Consider the following 18,445-nt stretch of genomic DNA (forward strand, 5'->3'; position numbering starts at 1 on the left):
AGTAATACATACCTATATGAAGAGAGAGAAAGGGTCAGAGGCTGGTGATCGTGAAACTCGATTACCACTGAATGTCCGTGTTCAATAAAAGTGCTTATAGTGTTATTTGTTCATTTATTCGTGTGCGCCTAATCAGCGTATTCCATAAAAGTTATATTTTCATTTTCTGAACAATATAATGAACGTAACTAAAATTTAAATATTTTTTTATATTTTAAATTACTTTCAAGAAAGTATGTACATGTGACTATTCCATTGTTACATTTCATAGGTTTCATACTGAATATAACATGTACCAAATACGTTTCAAACTTCTCAACTACGTTTAATTGTGATCGCGACACGAGGTATATTATATTAGATGAAGCTGACATTCCTATATACGGAACAGTGGCGTCCGCAGGGGGGGGGGCGGGCTGAAGCCCCCCCCCCTCATTGCCCGTATTATTATTATTAAAAAAAAATAATATTTATCAAGTTTCAACTGTCAACTATAGTAAGCACTTAGCGAGACGTAAGTTTCATATATGTCTTACCAGAATAAATTCTTTTTTGAAAAAACATTGTATTTGCGTACCGATTTTCATAAATTATCTTTAATTTTTCGGTAAAAATATGAACTACTTGTATGAAAAGACCTGGTATTAAATTGTCTAGCCAAATTTAAACATTTATACACATTAAATATTTTATAAGTTTAGAACTACAAATTAACTGTGGTTTTGACGAAATTTGAACTTTAAATGCTTATAATAAATAACAATGATGCCTATGTATCGTTAATATTTTAGCTATAATAAAAACTTTTTAAGCTTTTTGACCGGATAAATAATTTTTTATTGACATTTATAGAAAAAAAAATTTTAATTAATCAAACACAATCCAATTGAGGACGGTATAACCAAGCTGGTTACCAAACAATTTTAATACATTTTCATTCTTTTTCTTCAATTATTTTAAAAAGCACTGACTATTTTCAATTTCAACCTCCTAAAAGTACCAATTAGATCCAATTTGATTCCAAAAACATACATCGGGCATCGAAGCTTATGATCAGAGTATTTTTTCTACCAGAAAAGTTGAAAAGTGACAAACATTTTAAAATACCTCAAATAAACGTCTGCAATTATTGGACTGGACAAATAAAAAATAAAATTGTAACTAATTTTCAAGCCCCCCCCCCCCCCCCCTATTGAAAAATCCTGCGTACGCCACCGATACGGAATAATGTATAAGATTAAAAACTAGTAACTCGCATACACATCTCTGTGAAAAAGTTATTATTATTATAAATATATTTACTTATATAATATAACGTGCATCTTATTAATATATTATATATATATATATGTTGAAGCGAGCAAACAGGCCCGGGAACTCCATCAGTAGACGGGGTTAGAGACGGGCGAGACAATGACACATTCGTCTGCCGCTGGATCATTTTAAACCATTTTAATCATTCATTACAGTGACCCACTTGTAACCTACTGTACAGCAAAGCGACATCCACTTACCGACCTTTTTTTTTATATCCTGTATACAAAATTTTTACCAGATAGAGTGCTTTGATTTCAACATAATATAGTACCTTATCTTTTAGTAAATTGGATCAAGACGGTACTTTAGAGTGGTAATTTTTCGATTTTTTCAACAGTTATTTAGTGCCACGGGAAAAACTACTGACAAATTACGAAAAAAACACTTAAAATGAAATTTTAATTTCTATAGATTTGTTTATCACCGTACCAACGAATAAAAAATTATAATATTATAATATTAACTCTACTTTAGGACCATAATAAATAAAAAAATTTAAAAAAGCCAGACTGATAAACCGTCTGTGCTCAGAATCGTTTTTCTTATGCAATGATATTATATCATTAAATTCAAGTCACCTACTTGTCACCTACTGTACAGCATAGCGACATCCACTTACCCTCTTTTTTACAGTTGAATTTAATGAAAACTCAAGATGATTTTAAGTTTCATGGACAACCATTCATACATATTCCTAAATTTTCTGTCGTCTTGTATGTATTACTTGTAATTTCAACCTAAAATGTATGATTAAGCATGATTTTATTGATTTTTTTTGAAAAAATAATGCAACTATAACGGCTTACGATGAATATTTAAGAAATAAACATTCTGAAGATTTACGAAAATATTTATTAAAAGTGAGATATAAGTATTTAGGGATACCACAATAAAACGTTGACACATAATAACAATTGTATAACATAATACAATTAAAATTACATCTATAAATTAACTTTTAGACTAATCTGTATAGGACATGAATTATATATATTTGTAAAATAAATTAGTTTTAAAATTATTTATTATATTAAATATTTTTTTTTACATATATTTATATAAAAAAATTATATTCAAAATTACATCCATAAATTAACTTTTAGACTAATCTGTATTGGACATAAACTATATATGTATATATTTTTTAAATAATTACATTATATTATACTATTCTACACTAATTAATACTTTGATGATTATTATGAAAAAATTCCTGTAAATATTTCAATTTTTTTAAATTATTATTTTGGTGTGCGGGATGGCCACGTTGTACGTATTTCTAATTTATATGCTCAATCGTGATATATTTTGAATTTAATTATATCTGTGTTAAATTGGGTAGTAAAAAAAGGTAAACTGTGCTCAATCGGGTTCCAGCCGTGTGAACATGGTAAATAATACTAAGGTAGAGGATAGGTGATGAGAACAAAAGTTTTTTCATTTGTCCGGTTTATCTGTTAGAATTTGTATTTATAGTACCTACTTAGTACTAGACGTCTAGACACTAGAGCTATTAACTAATAACTTATTAATGATAACAAATAACAATTATAAAAACCTTGAAAGTCAGTCACTATAGTCGCTCTGCTGTATTCCTAGCTTTATAGTAATTATTATTATATTATACGAGTAACACATGAGTCAATAAATTATAAATTTAAAAAAAATTTAAAAATATTGATTAGAACCAAAGGATTTTGATTTGTCAGGTATTTCGGTTACACCAATTATATACTGATTATTTATGAGAAACTTACATACATGAAAATTCAAAATTTCCTCCAAAAAAGGGTGCCAAGTTAAATATGTGGATTAATATTGCAGTGTCGGCCTGGTTAAGGCAGCTAGTCAGCGATCGTTGAGCGACACCCTAACTTTTTTTTAAATCAAAATACAATAAGCCTTGAAAAATAATTTGACATTATGAATTATTATGAGGGAAAAAACACAAATGAATTAAAATAATTAAATTATTAGTAACATTCAGTCAACAGACCATCAAAGAATGCAAGTATTTTTCCATGCATACTGTTGTATATGCATACTGAAGTATATATATATATATATACTTATATAGTTATATTATACATTGTATATATATGATAATCCATATGTGTATAGCAGACAAATGTATGACTCAGGGTATATCGAATGTGTGACCAACTCTACTCTCACGATGGTCTACTTGTCCGAGGCAGCTGAGTCAACACATTCCAAAAGCCACGTCCGCGTTGGGTGATGAGACAGTCGCTACAGTCAAGCTAAGTGAGAAGTACGTAACTGGACAGAACCTCAAGACAGAAACTCCATTACTTTCTTAAGACTCATCAACAATTTTTTTATTTTGTGCACGACTAATAATTCATAAGTGTTCAAATTAATATTTTAAATAATTAAAATGCAGTAATACTTTAGTTCATACTTCATATTCAAGGTAGGATCGAGTTCCAAAAGGAACGGGTTCCTGGAACGAATTCTTTTTCATAAAAAAAGAACGAGAAAATGAACTAGTTTTTTTTAAAGGAAAAATAACAAATTTGTTCGTTCCTTTCTAGTTCCAATAATTTACACAGATAAATATGTAAATAATTGAAATTAAGATTAGTAGATTAGAAGATTACGAAAAAATTTTAATTTTAGAAAAATCATAAAACATTAACCACTTGACTTAGATAAATGTTTTTAAAATCAAAAGTGTTCTAAAAACAAGGTTTTCAAAATGGCTATTTTGAAATTTTAAAAACTATTTAAATCCGTTTTAAAATTTTATATTTTCTGTTAAAAAAAAGTAATTTTATACGTGTCAATAAATAATGTATAGAAGAACAATTTAAAAATATTGACTAGAACAAAAGTTATTGGATTAGTCAGGAATTTCGGTTACGCAATATACTGTATATTTATGAGAAACTTACATACATGAAAATTCAAAATTTCCTCCGAAAATGGCCAACTGTGACAAAAAGCTTATGGCAAATTACTAATAATTATGAATCGTTTAATTCGCAATTAAATCAACAGTTTTATAAATCTCCCCCCCCCCTCCCCCCCCATACTATATGTATATTTTTAAACGTTTTTATTGACAATGATCAAATGGACTCTTCTCTTAAAATAATGATAGCAAATTTAAATATTCCATACACTCTAAAAATATAATTTATTAAAATATACTAAGACTAGTAAAACACTATGAGTAATTATAATCACACCAATAACTTCGTTAGAACTCCGTGTAAAAAAAAAGCTAAGTTAAAAAAAAAAAATTTAGTAATGATTAAATCTTAAAAAGACGTGATATAATATTATGGAAATTAAGTAAAATGCCATTTTATAATATTACAAATACCTATAATGACAAATAAGATCAATTTTAATTTTTAATGTTAAATACTTAGTCAACATGTAATGTTTAACTATTTGGCAGGACGTAGAAGTATACTTAAATAAATAAAATTAAGTAACCACTACAGTATTTACAGTAATTAATAATGTATCAACAATATGTTGACTAAGTATTTAACATTACAATTGATCTTATTTGTCATCATAGGTATTTGTAATATTATAAAATGGCATTTTACTTAATTTCCATATTATATCACGTCTTTTAAAGATTTAATCATTACTTAATTTTTTTTTTTTAACTTAGCTTTTTTTTACACGGAGTTATAACGAAGTGTTTTTGGTGTGATATCAACTATTTTTAATGTTTATGTGTATATTATCCGGTATTCTATAATAATAATAATAATAATAATAATAATAATAATAATAATGTAATAATAATAATCTTTAATAACCGCTGGCCTCCTAATAGTAATATAGAAGGAAATAATAATAAAAGTATAGTCACGAAATGGTTTGTTTTTGCAATTGTCAGTTGTCACCATAGAGTAATAATATCGTCCGGGGACGGTGTGGCCAAGCGGACTAAGGCGTCGGCTGCGACACAGTCGACCCGAGTTCGATTCCTAGGCCATGGGTGGCATTTTTCTTCGGACAAGTCACGGTGTCCGGAGAACAAGTGTCGCCATCCCCCCACCCATGCATGGCAGATACCTACGGGTGCCCAATCAAAAATTTTGCCAAACTAAACACATACGTGTTCCTCCCCCTACCGACTTAATAACCTACAGTAAAAACTAAAAATAGCTAATGGCCTCAGCTGCCGGGCTCAAGATCAATAAAAAAAAAATAAAAAAATAATATCGTCCGTGCGTCGTCGTAGTACATCGTCGCTGCCGCCGCCGCCGCCGCCGCCGCCGCGATGAGAGTAGTGGGAATGGATAAGCGGCGGGTCAGTGGATATTTACGATATTTTCGTTCCCCGACCAACCGCTTATCCATCACCACTGTTCCGTACGCAATATCGGTCTTAAAAGTATTTGAACATTTTTGCTTATAACTTACAAACTATCTAACCAATCTGCTAGCGAATTCCTCTATTCCCACCTGCACAATATTTCTGATCGATTGATACCTCATATTACTTTATATGTTCAGCCATTTGCCCTATAGAGCTTGGCAAAGAATTGACATAAATTAGGACGATTTTTCAATGTAAAAACTCGGTGTCCTGTTATTATACGTTAGTGGCTACTCCGCTATTTTTTTTTACTTAGCTTCGCGCCACTACCGTCGCGCTGGATAATAAAAATATATCGCGTTACAAGATGTTTAGCGTGTTTCAATTGATTAGATACGTTAAAAAAATAATATATATAATAATATATTTATGTACAAATCACTTTTGGTATGACTTTATTATTATTATTATATTAATAGAAATTATGACGAAATATTATAATTTATTATTATTTATAAGTAGTTACCTATGGTCACTTTTTTTATATTAGTTAGGTACTATAGTTATTATTAGGTATTATTTTTATAGAAACAATCTACATAATATTATAGAAATTCTAATACACGTGGTAGGTAATAGGCAAAAATAAAAAAATGTAGACAAAAAAATGGTATGTATTTTAATAATTTTATCATAGCAAAGAGATTGGCGGAGACCGTGAATTCAAATTTTGGCGGAAACGATAAATTTTCCAATGGACGAAGTTGGTCAATACGACACAGGTAGCGCGAGTGATCAATTACGGCCGTCGTTACATTTTGGGAATCACCAGACGACAATTCACTTTTTGTTTGCAACTGCATTTCGCCTCAGCAACACTATAGCCAATTCACACAGAATACAACCATTAACTTGTAGCTGCAGCGCTGTACCTCTAATACGTGTGAGTATATTAGGTACTATATAATATAAGTAATAATTTATTTGATACTTTTCAATATTTTTTGGTAGTGTTTTATGTTATGAATTATTATTATTTTATATATTATCATAGATTTGATTGTTTTTTTTTATTATTATTATTTTTATCGATTTACATTTTCTGACTCACGGGTGTGACTAGTGGTTCATCGTCGTATTTTATTGTCAATCTTTCTTTAAAACAACATTTTAACTCAAACCCACTTTACATTTCATACTATTTGTTTGCCTCTTAAATACCTATACATAATATAATGAAAATAAACAAATTTTCATTATCATGCATGTTGAAAACACGTGTCATTAATTTCTATTTTGTTAAAATAGGTACTCAATTTTAACACTGTCAGGCCAAATCGTACAATTATAATAGTTTAGATTGTTATTATTATTATTATTTGTAATATTATAACTTTAATGTTTAAACGGCATATGAAAAATTAATAATATTGAATAGGCATCGATTTTATATTTTTTTCTGGACTACCCGCTCTACACGCAGTATTCAAGTGTATTTTGTCAATTTTATCAATTGTATTTTAGGAACTCTTGCTAAAACCTATAACGCTTTGCCCTCGTGGATCATGCATACATTCCAAGCTAATGGCCCTCAGTATCTTGATTTTAATCGTTATTTAATACGATTATCCTTTTACTTCCGTTCGTTCTAAGACCTCATCGATTTTACCTTTATAAAATTTAGTATATATAGGTCTCGATCGTCAAATGGTTGCTAGACAAAGTATAACACCCTTATGACGTTAAAACAAACATATTAATATATTATAATACTCCACTGAGGTCCGTGTGTTCGCTTCTAATTAGTAATTATGTTACAAGTCATTTGAGACGAATTTACCACTAAGTCTTGCCAAAGTATAATTATTTGATTTCAGTAAAAATATGTATTTACATATGAACCCAAGACCTATATTATATTACATTATAACCTATAATACGTGTTCGTATACTACCTATTACATTTTATATTATAACGTATACAGCCCCACTAACCCCCCACTTCTACACCTCTGCGACCATTCATAGTAGGTACCTATACGTCACGATACGGTTTATTTTAATTCAATAACAAAAATTAAATGCGATATTTTACTTCTAAAAGTATTTGTATGGTTTCCTTGCTGCGTCTATCGGCCACTTCCGGTCCGGGGCATGGTCGGCGTTTCGATTATTCACAGTCCGATGCTGCAAGGAGAATATGAGTTTACATTATAGTTTTACTTCAGCAGAATATGCTACGAGGTATTTTACGACCCTCTGCAGTGATAAAATAATTTCATTATAAATAGTTGGTACGTGCATTTTCGATTCTGGGCCATATGTGATCGTTATTGTAGTAAAAGAGGGAACTACCTGCTATTGTAGTGATCCGGCAAACGTTTTGTAACAAATAAATAATTGTAATGGCTCGTACAACCGTAGAAATGTCCTGAGCTCTTTCGTATATTGTGCACAATCCAAATATACGGTAAAAACGTGTTTTCTACGAATACTTGTTTCAGTATGCGCTGAATTTGGAAATGTTTAATCACATTATTTAACTATTTAAAAAATTATTAACTTTTTTAAACACTTTTTATTATTTTGATAACATAAATACGTTTAAAGTTATCAGGTGATAACATTGGCTTTTTTCATTAAATTATTAAAAATTGAAGTATACAAGGGAGTAAAGTTTACAAAGAGTTTTTGCTACGGTGTACCTACATTTGTAAGACGGAAACAACTAATGCGCCTGTGTGACGTCCTGTTAACCGAGCCGTAATCGTATATTGTACAATTTACAATCAAATAAATTGCAATGACTTTTAAACGGTACCTTATGTCATCAAATGTTTTCAAACACTTTTAAAATAAACACTTAAAATCTCATATTTTGGTAAGCAATGTTTTTAAAATAAGTGTGTAAGGTAAAAAAGATTTGGTCACACACCCGTATGTGTTGTCTCCGTTTTACAAGTGCGTATATTACAAATTTTACGCTCGGCAGATCACGTGTACCTCTATCGGTTTAAAAATTATATTACATCTTTTATTTTTATACAGCCCTTAGGTCATATAGAAGTGAAGCCTCTTAGCGTAACGTAAAAACATACACAATTATCAATCGAGACAAGGCGAGTGTTAATTTTTCACTTGCGTTATTACACTACTTCAGTGAATTGGACATAAAAAAAAATGTTAGAGATAGATGCGATAATTGTTCCACAAGTTAGAAGGAAAATGTCTTTCCTGGCCGTTTTATTTGCTACTATGATGTATTATTACAACGGCGATCTGTTTGATGAAACTTCATCGGGGATCATAGACTTGCCTGGGGATTCAATACTCAGCCATTACGATTTCATTATTGTCGGCGGTGGATCAGCAGGTAAAAATAATACAAATTATATCGTTGCCTTATAGAATTATAATAGTATAATACATGCGTTATACACTTTCGTAATATTTTTTATCACGATATCGTGTCGATAATTTTTTAAAGTTAAATAAACACACTTAATATGAACTAAAAATACAACAATTACTCAGGTGCGGTGCTGGCTAATAGACTGACAGAAGTCGAACATTGGAGTGTACTATTAATAGAAGCTGGAGGACACGAAACTATACTATCGGGCGTGCCTTTGTTGACTGTCCACCAGCAACTATCCGATACTGATTGGCAATATATAACCGAGTCTCAAGATACAGCGTGTTTGGGTGAGTAATACTTAAGTACCTATACCTACTATAAAAAAATATAGACAAACATTTGTGGACATTAAATATACATTTCACATAATGTACCCATTCATACAAGATATTCCTATAAACATGATAATATAGTAGGTAAATGTAAACATTCATACGTACATACATATATAGGAACATATTTAAATATTGTGTAATATTACGTAATTTATTTAATTTATTATTTTATATTTCAGCTATGAATGAAAAAAGGTGTAGGTGGTCTCGGGGCAAGGTTTTAGGAGGGTCCAGCGTATTAAATAATATGTTGTATGCGCGTGGAAACCCAATTGACTTTGAAAACTGGTTAGAACAAGGTAATTCAGGTTGGGGGTACAATGACGTGCTCCAATATTTTAAAAAATCTGAGGACAACAAAGATTCGTCCTTAGCGCGTACTCCGTACCATTCGGCTGGCGGCTATCTCACGGTATCGGAAGCGCCGGCCAATACCCCACTAGCTGAAGCGTTCATGGCGGCCGGGAGAGAAATGGGCTACGATGTACACGATATTAATGGCAAACGACAAACTGGTTTTATGGTACCACAAGGCACCATCAGAAATGGTTCAAGGTGCAGTACGGCGAAGGCATTCCTGGGACCAGCCAGGATGCGAAGAAACCTGCACGTGACACTCAATACGCTTGTCACACGAGTTGTCATAGATCCTGTAACGAAAATCACGATCGGTGTTGAACTGATAAAAAATAACACCAGGTACTACGTTCGGGTAGAAAAAGAAGTGTTGCTGTCAGCAGGCCCTATAAATTCTCCACAGTTACTCATGATCTCCGGGATAGGTCCTGAAAGTCATCTGGCAGAAATGGGTATACCCATTATTTCTAGTTTAGATGTTGGAAAAAATCTTCAAGATCATATCGGACTTGGAGGACTGACGTTTTTGACCAACCGAGAGGTGATATTTTATTAATAAAAAGTTATTTTATTTGAATGTTATGAAACTATTGTGATGACATACCCAATGCAGTGAATTATAATATAACTACATGCTCTTTCGTTTGTTTTACAGGTTTCAGTAACGCATAACAGAGTGCAAAACGTCAATACGGCATTCAGCTATGCGACGATGCGCAAAGGGCTACTAACGATCATGGCTGGTGTTGAAGGATTGGCGTTTATAAATTCGAAACACGGCAATCTGTCTACTGAGCAACCAGACATCGGGTTGAACTTAGTGTCTGGTTCCACCATCACTGGTCTTGGTGGAAACAACACTTGGAAAGCTCATGGGCTAAAAGATTCTTTTTACGATTCTATGTATAAATCGATTCTTCACAAAGACGTTTGGTCCGCTCTACCTGTAAGTAAAATGTATTAAAAAAATATGAAAAACAAAAATATCAGATAAAAATTACATAAAGTATATCGTAGTTGACTCAATAACTAATAGGGCTTATACTTTATACACACAAGTGCTTCATCAAAACATATTCCTCATATTTAAATATTTTATATATCGATAATGGCTTATGCTAGGTACTTAGGTATTATTTGTTTTGCATTAACTGTTTCACGTATAAATTTAACACGTATTATTCATTGCACAGATTGTTTTTGATATTTATTAGTACTTGGTGCTGTTCAAGAAATGTAATTTTTTAGATATTTGAAAAATAAAATAATAATTTCATAGAATTACATTGTAGCTGGAAATAAGTTCACTGGTTTTATACTTTATTAGTGATCTAAATCTGAACTGAGAATATTCAGAGTCCGATAGGCAATAATAGTAGGTATATACTGAACCCCGACACTTTCCCACCCATCGCCGATGACTGTGGAGATAATCAACATTTCATATTATTATATATTTGCAGATATTGTTGAAGCCCAAGAGCCGCGGCGAAATACTGCTACGGAGCGCCAACCCGTTCGACTCTCCCAAGATTTTACCCAACTACCTGACGGCCCGAGAGGACGTTGACACGTTGGTGAGGGGCGTCAATTTTGTGTTGGAAATGGCCCAGACCGCGTCTCTCCGCAAGTTCGACAGCCGTCTGCACGACGTACCGTTCCCCGGTTGTCAGACGGTTCCACGGCACTCGGACGCCTACTGGGAGTGCATGGTTCGGCACTACACCGTGTCCACGTACAACCCGGCGGGTACCGCCAAAATGGGTCCCGAGGGTGACAAGACCGCCGTGGTAGACCCAAAGCTCCAAGTGTACGGCGTCTATGGGCTCCGGGTGGTGGACGCGTCCATCATGCCAACGCTGGTCGCCGCCAACACCAACGCGCCGGTCATAATGATAGCTGAGAAGGCCGCGGATATGATTAAGGACACATGGCGTAATGACAAACCGTCCCGTTTTTATGACTGTATGACAGCAGGAAAAGCGAAAATAATATACGAAAAATTGATTTTTTAATATTTTTTTTGTTTTGAACGCATAATAATGAAAAAAAAATTGCACTGAAATCGTTTTAATATTACCGCAGTGATTCTTTCATTTTTATTTTTATTAGAAATAATTTTAATTCAATTTAATTTATTTAAGTTTATAAATAATAAATATACGTTCATTATACATATGTATTTTTTTTTAATTTTTAATTTTTTAAAACGTTTTTATTGTAATAACATATAAATTAAACATATTAAACATATAAACATCATTATAATTACAACGAATCTACCTCCTTTATTCACAATACTAGTGTAGTTTTGTTGGTGGTAGACAGTCAAATTTAATATTTATTACATTATAATATTATTCTCTAACACAAAATCAAATTAAAACTTACATTAAAATAAAATAACATTGACAGAGTAATTATAAGAAAAATAATAATATTATTACAAATTGTATGATTGTTATTCATATGAAATATTGTACCTATTCCATTATAGGTACATTTCATAATCTTGTAATTACATAAGTCAAAACTGTTTTTACTTGTTATTTTAAGAAGAAGATTTCTAGTTTTATATATTATATGTTTTTTTTTATATGTATTGACATAATTCTAAAATAAATATGACCTAGATAATCTATATATTTTAAACCAAAAAATTGTTTAGAATAATATATTAATGTGTCCTTACAAAAAATGTGTACATAATTTTGTAGTTATAGAGATTAATAAAATAGGTATTAAATTAATTGTATAGGTAACTAAGGCTTGAAAATTTAATACAACGTTCTTCATAAGTGTTTATTACTGAAACATATATAGGTATTATATAATAAAAAAAATATTTAACATTATTATAATATAATATAAAATGTATTAAATAATAAAAAAAGTCAGTCCTCTCTTGAAAAAATAACTAAAATACATGTAACATTATAATAAGAAATAATAAAAATGAACATAATATTATAAAATGTATCATATCATAAAAATTATTTAACATTATTATAATATAAAAAAAAGTCAGTTTTCTCTTGAAAAAATAATAATAATGCATGTAACATTATAATAACGTATAATTATAATTAGTGTTTGAAAACTTCATGAAATTTAAAAAAATGAAATATTTCAGTATTTTAATAAATTTTGTTTTATTTTTAAATAAGTTTTATATTTACATATAATTGTCATAAATCACCTTCATAATTGTATGGTACCTAAATGTAAACATTTGGTATTATACATTTAAAATGGTATTCAAAATTTTTAAATATTTAAAGTTTAAATGATATAAGTAGGTATACAATAGTATACATGTATATTGTATACCTACTGAATTCTTACATTAGAATTAAGAACAATGAACATTGTGTTAAAAAAAAAAATAAAATGTGTTTTTATTTGTGTTAAAAAAAAATTCAATGTTTCACGTTTTTGTGAAATATTTCATACTTCAAACACTAATTATAATAGATATAATAAAAATGAACATAATATTATAAAATGTATAAAAAATAATTTAACATTATTACAATATAATATAAAATGGGGACGTTGTGGCCGAGCGGACTAAGGCGTCGGCTGCGACGCAGTCGACCCGAGTTCGATTCCTAGGCCATGGGTGGCATTTTTCTTCGGACAAGTCACGGTGTCCGGAGAACAAGTGTCGCCATCCCCCCACCCATGCATGGCAGATACCTACGGGTGCCCAATCAAAAATTCTGCCAAACTAAACACATACGTGTTCCTCCCCCTACCGACTTAATAACCTACAGTAAAAACTAAAAATAGCTAATGGCCTCAACTGCCGGGCTCAAGATCAATAAAAAAAAAAAAAAAAATGTATTAAATAATAATAAAAAAATGTCTTCCCTTGAAAAAATAATAAAAATCATGTGACATTAACATAAAATAATGTTTAATATTATGTAAATAATAAATTTGCTGTAGGATTTTTCATCCTCTCTTTTGCTTTAGCCAGCCATGAGTACAGGCCATACTCTAAATGTTTGTCTGTTTCTTCTGTGTACTTCATTTTTACAGCACCTTTAACAATTTTTTTTTTTAATAACTGAATCATTTTTTAAAATTAACTAAAAAGTATATGGTAAATTATACATATAATTTTACAATGCAGTTTTATAAATCACAAAAGGTAACTGTAATTATATCACATATATTTCTATATTGTTTATTAATTAAATTTTCTACAACCATGCATGAACAACGTGGACAACATGGAATAACAATATCTACTTTAACAGAACCGTTTTCAAATATAAAAACTACAAAATGATTATATATTTAAAATATTAAAAAAGCATAATTACTTTTTACTAAATCAGCTAAGGTTGTTGTAGCAAAACTAAATATTTTTGTCGTCCAAACCAGGTGTACTATTCTGCGACTTCATTGGTTAAAACCTTTTTAAGAATGCGTCTTAGAAGTTCACTAAATGAAGATCCTCCAATAAGAGAAAGACTTTTTACCTAAACAAAAAATTAATACTATTATTAGATAAATTTAATAATAAAAGGTAATATTTAAATTAAGTAAATTTAGACATGACTATACCATTAATTATGTCCTAATTAATTAGTGGCCTGATGTAACAATGTGTAATTTAATGTAAGAAATTGTGCTAGTAGAAGAGTTTTAAAAAATATTCATGTCAAGCTCAGGGACAGTAATGAGAGATTTTGATTTCCCATAACCGTAACTTAATTAAAAGTTTGTAAGATACAAATGTATGATATATATTTACTTTTAATTTATATTTTAATCATAAAATTACTAACAACAAAATTCTATAACAATGAAAAAATTATGGAAATGTTAGATGACCAATGGATCTATAATCTATTATCTTTTTAAGAATATTATGATTATAACATCACATATATTTAAAACTCACTAGTGCATCATAAACATCAACTTGAGATAATTTTGGTTGCTTCAATTCATCATCTAATTTATTAAAATTTTCCAAAGAAGTGATTGGAAACTGTCTGTATATTATAATGTCTTCTTCTTTTGTTCTGTCTTTATCGATACCAACAATTTTAATTGATGAAGCATTAGCAGTGTTGACTATGGTTTGAATATTATCCAAGTACTTTAAGTATTCTATTTGGTGAATTCCCATAGTTATTAACAATCATGAAGTGTCTGACTGCCATTTCTTAATAACGAAAATTACATATATAGTTGTATAAACATAAAGAAACTCAAATGAAAAGTAATACTAAATATCCAACGAATGTGCAACGAATTAAATCTACTCGTGAAATAATTAACTCTTTTTTTATATAAAAACTTGATATAAAAAATGTAAAATAATTAATAGTTCTCATTTTTTTAAATTAGTTTTTACTACATTTACTTACTTGTATGCAGTTTAATTTGTTCAGTACGCAATTCTTCAAATTCTGCAAAAACAATATAAAATATTAGTTATTTAATATTTTATTAATAAATTAAAACAAATCAAGTTGTTCGCCCACAACATTTAATTTATTTTATAATTTGATTATACTATATTTTATTATTTTACTAATTAAATAAAAACATTTATATACTTTTGTAGTTCTTCCGGGGGTTCAATTGTACAAGTTGAATTATTAACTAACACTTCAGGAATAACAAGTGCTGGGCTCATAAAAAAATCATTTGGTGTTACATCTTCAGGTACAAGCAACATATCATCATCATTGGCACCATTATTGCTATTTATAAAATCGTCTAAAATAATATTACAAATTGAAAAATATTAATAACTTATATTAACTATTTAATAATAGGTACTTTACAACATAAAAAAAAAATATTAATATTATTGTATATTTATATAATTCTTACCAAATGTTGGTGGGAATGGTATCAACTTTGTTTGTTTATTAGGAGAACTGTATTTTTCATCACACATTGTGTCGTCATATTTTGTATTCCTTTTTTTAATTCGCTTTGTCGAATTATTTGTTGAAGATTCAGCTTCAGAAAGTTCTGATTCATATTGCGCTCTACAAGCTTTCTTCATGGTTGTTAGGTAGTCAAATATTTTTGGTTTTGACAATAATTTGCAGTTATAAAGCTTCCATGACTAAGACCTCATTTAGACGTATTGCTTCAGCTACTACTGTATCTTTATATGGAGGCCAATAGCAATGGTTTAGGTCCTTGGACCAATTGACAGGCACAGCCTCAACGGAATTTTCTTCTTGGAACTTAACTATGTACCAAGCCGTATTTTTCTCAATTTCCAGCTCCATTGTTAATAAAATAACAACTATTGACAAGAATATTTAAATTAGATTTAAACATTGTAAAATTAAAAACCTAATAATTTTTAATGTTTAAATTGCTGTTAATACAGTTTTACTATTCATATAATTTAAATATTTACACATTAAACATAATATAAAATATATGTTGTAATACTATGCTATATTTTAGCATAATATCTATTATAAGAATTCATGATGACTGTAACGAAGGAAATACTACAAATCCATGACCAAACGGTAACCTGACCAACTTGGTTAATATATTATCAATATTCCAATATTCATACTCTCCACACAAATTAGAATCAAAATGAACTCCAATTAAGGAAGAACGATCTGGTTTTTTATAAAAATCAGTTACGTTTAAGTATTTCTTCCCAATAGCAATAGGTTTTTTGGATTAAAATTGATAGGAAAAACTAAAAATGTCTATTATTATGTCAAATTTTAATTTACAACAATGGTTATTTTCTGATAGTGTCAATTTATACAACGGAAAAGTTAGCTCTTCATATTGTGGTCCATCACAATCTTGTGTTGTAATTTCATTTTGTTTAATTTTTTGCTAATTTATATTCTATTGTATCTAAACTTTCTTGGTTGTTATAATTGTATGTTTTATAGGAGAAGTTTTGTAATTCTAATAATCTACGAACAATTTGAGCTAAAATATCAGAGAGCTTTCTCAATCATTTTTTTAATTGACCAGGGTAGTTTTCAAAAGGAAAATTACTAAAATTATCCAATGGTCCAAATTTTCTAACATCATAGCGTAAATGTAAAAGATTATAAATATTATGAACCATAAACTCTTTACTATAAATTACACCACAAATTTCACAAAATGATTTAATCATCTTTCAGCTTATTAAAATAGATATGGCCAAATGTAAGGTTATAAAATGATCATATTTATCTGTATCTAATACACCTTTAATGATCCTAAATAAAGAAGAAATAATCTATATTCAATAGCTTTAAACCTTTAAGATTCTTTGAGAGATCGGGGCTTTCTAGAAAATTCCCTTGGTATAAATTGTCTAAATGATAGTAACTGTTCAGATATTTGGTTTACTAACTCTGAAGGCAATATATTGGGTGGTTTGCCATTGATGCCTATATGTATTTAGTCAAAGTGTACTGTTGATATTAAATCTAAACCAGTTATTTGAGTCGGTATAGTTTCTACTATACGATGGTTTTCATGAGTTTGATTTCTAAAATCTTAGTTTGTTCTTTTAATAAAATATGTTCAGGAAAACACATCCTACCATTGATATGTTCCCTTCAGCTGTATACTTAGATCAAGAGTAGTAACCAGCATGCCCTTTTATCTGCAACACACTTGCTTTAGCTACTGTATCAAATAATAACATACATATTTGAATATGAGTTAACAGCAATTCCAGCAACCATAATTTCTCTATCACATAAAATAACAGCTTCAGAAACAACTTCTTCAAGATAGTTATTAAAACATAGGCTTTCAACCTTTTTAACAATGTAACACACTTCATCTCCTACAAAATTTTCGCGGCACACCAATCCATATAATATGTGAAGCATATATTTGTATATATAATATATATATATATAGGTACACACACACAAATATATATATATGATATATTAATTAGGTATACTGTTTACAATCTACTCTATCAGTGCGTTAATACAATTCAAAATGTAAAATTATAACAAAACTTATTAATTAAATTAACGTTATTAAAACTATGACAAGGAATCGAACAAAGTTATATACCTTTGAACTTGTATTAAAACTTATTGCCGAGTACGCTTAAAAACATACAATACGTAACCTATATTTTTTATTTAAGAAATAATAAACAAAAATTAAGAACATCTAGATATAAATAATTAATTTTTCTTCTAATATTTAAATTTTTTTTTTATATTACTAGGTTAGGTCTTATACTTTAATTTTAATTTTAGTACATTACTACTGTGTGCAAATGTAGTTAGGTTAGGTGTAATGTTACTACCCCAATTATTAATTTTGCTTAGATTATTAAAACTATTACAACAATTAAGAATATATTTTGCATATCTAGTTATATCGTCACAATCATTGATTAACCTAAGATTATTAACTATGACAACAATTCAAGCATATTTATACATGTTTGAACTAGTCTTAAAATAAATACACACCAGACCTTTAATAATACAATTCATTAAATAAGCTATCCTACACATGAAGGAAATAAAAAACAAAAATTAAGAACTACTAAATACTAATAAATAATTGTTTTTTCATATAACTACATGTTTAAATTTTAGTACTTTACTACTGTACCCAAATATAATTTAATGATACCTCCTAAAATAGTTGAATAAAACTATGACAATGATTCAAGCATATTTATATGCGTTTAAACTAGTCTTAAAAGTAATATACACCAGA

General features: G+C 29.5%; 1 protein-coding gene across 1 annotated transcript; it reads left to right on the forward strand.

The window, feature by feature from the left end:
- Positions 1-8,851: 8,851 nt before the first annotated feature.
- LOC132936606 (glucose dehydrogenase [FAD, quinone]-like) lies at positions 8,852-11,855 on the forward strand. Its single transcript, XM_061003363.1, has 5 exons — positions 8,852-8,999; positions 9,161-9,331; positions 9,559-10,277; positions 10,392-10,682; positions 11,200-11,855. The coding sequence occupies exons 1-5, from the start codon at positions 8,852-8,854 to the stop codon at positions 11,749-11,751; spliced, it is 1,881 nt and encodes a 626-aa protein (XP_060859346.1). The 3' UTR covers positions 11,752-11,855.
- Positions 11,856-18,445: the final 6,590 nt, after the last annotated feature.

This window comes from Metopolophium dirhodum, chromosome 1, assembly GCF_019925205.1.
Source record: "Metopolophium dirhodum isolate CAU chromosome 1, ASM1992520v1, whole genome shotgun sequence".
NCBI lineage: Eukaryota > Metazoa > Arthropoda > Insecta > Hemiptera > Aphididae > Metopolophium > Metopolophium dirhodum.